The sequence below is a fragment of the Plasmodium cynomolgi genome (assembly GCF_000321355.1).
Source record: "Plasmodium cynomolgi strain B DNA, scaffold: 0516, whole genome shotgun sequence".
Classification (NCBI taxonomy): Eukaryota; Apicomplexa; class Aconoidasida; order Haemosporida; family Plasmodiidae; genus Plasmodium; species Plasmodium cynomolgi.
The window spans coordinates 1-1886 of record NW_004192936.1 but is presented as its reverse complement, the minus strand read 5'-3'; the positions used below and the strand labels follow the sequence as shown (position 1 = coordinate 1886).

At 24.8% G+C, this 1886-nt stretch overlaps 1 protein-coding gene across 1 annotated transcript; it reads right to left on the bottom strand.

The window, feature by feature from the left end:
* Nucleotides 1–622: 622 nt before the first annotated feature.
* Nucleotides 623–1481, bottom strand: PCYB_004510 (CYIR protein; the record flags this gene model as incomplete). The annotated part of the gene is made up of 2 exons (XM_004227872.1): nucleotides 623–772; nucleotides 897–1481. The coding sequence occupies 2 exons, from the start codon at nucleotides 1479–1481 to the stop codon at nucleotides 623–625; spliced, it is 735 nt and encodes a 244-aa protein (XP_004227920.1).
* Nucleotides 1482–1886: the final 405 nt, after the last annotated feature.

Here is a 1886-nt window from a genome sequence, read left to right as displayed (position 1 = left end):
AATTTATTAGAACTAAAAATATTTGTAAAAAAATATTTGCTTATCATATATGGTTAATTATAATTGGTATATTTGTACTATTGTCACTTACAGTTAGTAAGTTAAAATAATAATACATGGGAGACTTTAATTTAAGATAACTGGAAAAATTATTTCAGTATAGCACTCAATAAATAATTAATATTAAATTATAGATTATGTTTTTAACATTTACTCGTTGGAAATATAGTGGCTTATTTTTTTAAAGGATAAAATTTATTATTAATAATATGTTAAAATAGATAAACAAATATTTACTAATAAATATATATCATCTTGATTGCATTTATTAATTATTTTTTAGATGGATACAATATAAAATTATTAAATGTAGTTATTACATAATCTGAAGTGTGTTATAGAATCATAATAATATGTTTAATTATCATGTTTGAGAAAATTTATTACTGTTAGATCTAATTTATATTTCCTAAATTATTTCTTATGTTCTTGTGTTTTTAAATTTATGAAATGTTTATTTTTCTACATAAAACAACTAGACATTTAGAGTTATCACTGTGATTACATAATATCGTTAATGATAATTGTAGTGATAATATATCTATTTAAAGGATTATTTAATTCATAATCTGTGATAGGATATATTAATTCTTCTACGCCCATCAACCATTTCTTCACTATATGGGTTGGATTCATCTATAACTTCTATAGGATTATACATATTTATGTTCCTTCCTAGTAATTTGTTTATAAATCCTCCAGCTGGTGTAAACTAATGAATTATAATTGTATATATGATTTATGTAAATTATTTATTTTTTAATTGTTTTCCCATGTGAAAAATATAATTATATGAAAATGATTATTTTGTGGATTTTAATTATATTTTCAGTTACTCTATATAGTAGAAAAGAAATAAAAGGAACTCCTAATACTGGAACAACTGAACCTGTAATACTTTTTGAGTGTCCACCTTCAGCATTGTCTTGTATTGCAACTGGTTGCATTTTTTCTAGATTTTGTTGAATTTTTGAACTAGGTTCCCTTTCTAAAGTGTAACCATCTGCTGTGCTCTGATGACCAAGGGAATCTTGTACAATTGTAGTCTCCACAGATTGTTCATTTTGTGCATGTTTCTGTGTTATATGTTCTTTAGGTTGTTCTAAAATTTCATTGTGTTTCTCAGATAGGGTACACGTAAATGAGGATAATGTTGCGTATTGATTTTTCTCGAATAATTTATAAAAATTATGACAATATAAATTTGTTTTTCTTTTTTCTCCAGAGCATTCTAAATATGCCTTGTTATACATACTAATATAATTTTCAACATATTCCTTATAATCTTTATCACATGTGGGTTCGCCATGAGCAGCATCTCGCTGAATATCTTGATAATCCTTAGAATAATAAAACAGAACCTTACTCTTGTTAAATTCATCTTGATCTATTGGTGAATAATTACCATCACACACCACCATAGATGTTGGATTTTTTTCATTTAGCTCATTATGAATCTTTGAAATAATTTTTTTGAAGACATGTTTATTTTAATCTACTAAAGGATATATTTTATCACCTAACCAATAATACAAATAACGACAAAGGTCATTGTCAAAATTATCTGTTTTTCCCGTTTTCCCTATATATAAAACAAAGTGCCTTTAGAATTATTCCAGATATTTCATGAAGGTTATAACGCTTATGATTTCCTTTTTCAAACTCTTCACTTATGCTTGAGTAAAATTGAAGTTGTTTGCAATCCTCCTTTCCACGTTCAAAATAAGAATACTTAATTTTTGAAGTTAACTTATTTATGTCTTCTTGCTGAGATAAAAAAATTAAAAACAATATATACAGATATAGAGAAATATATAAAATAGTTA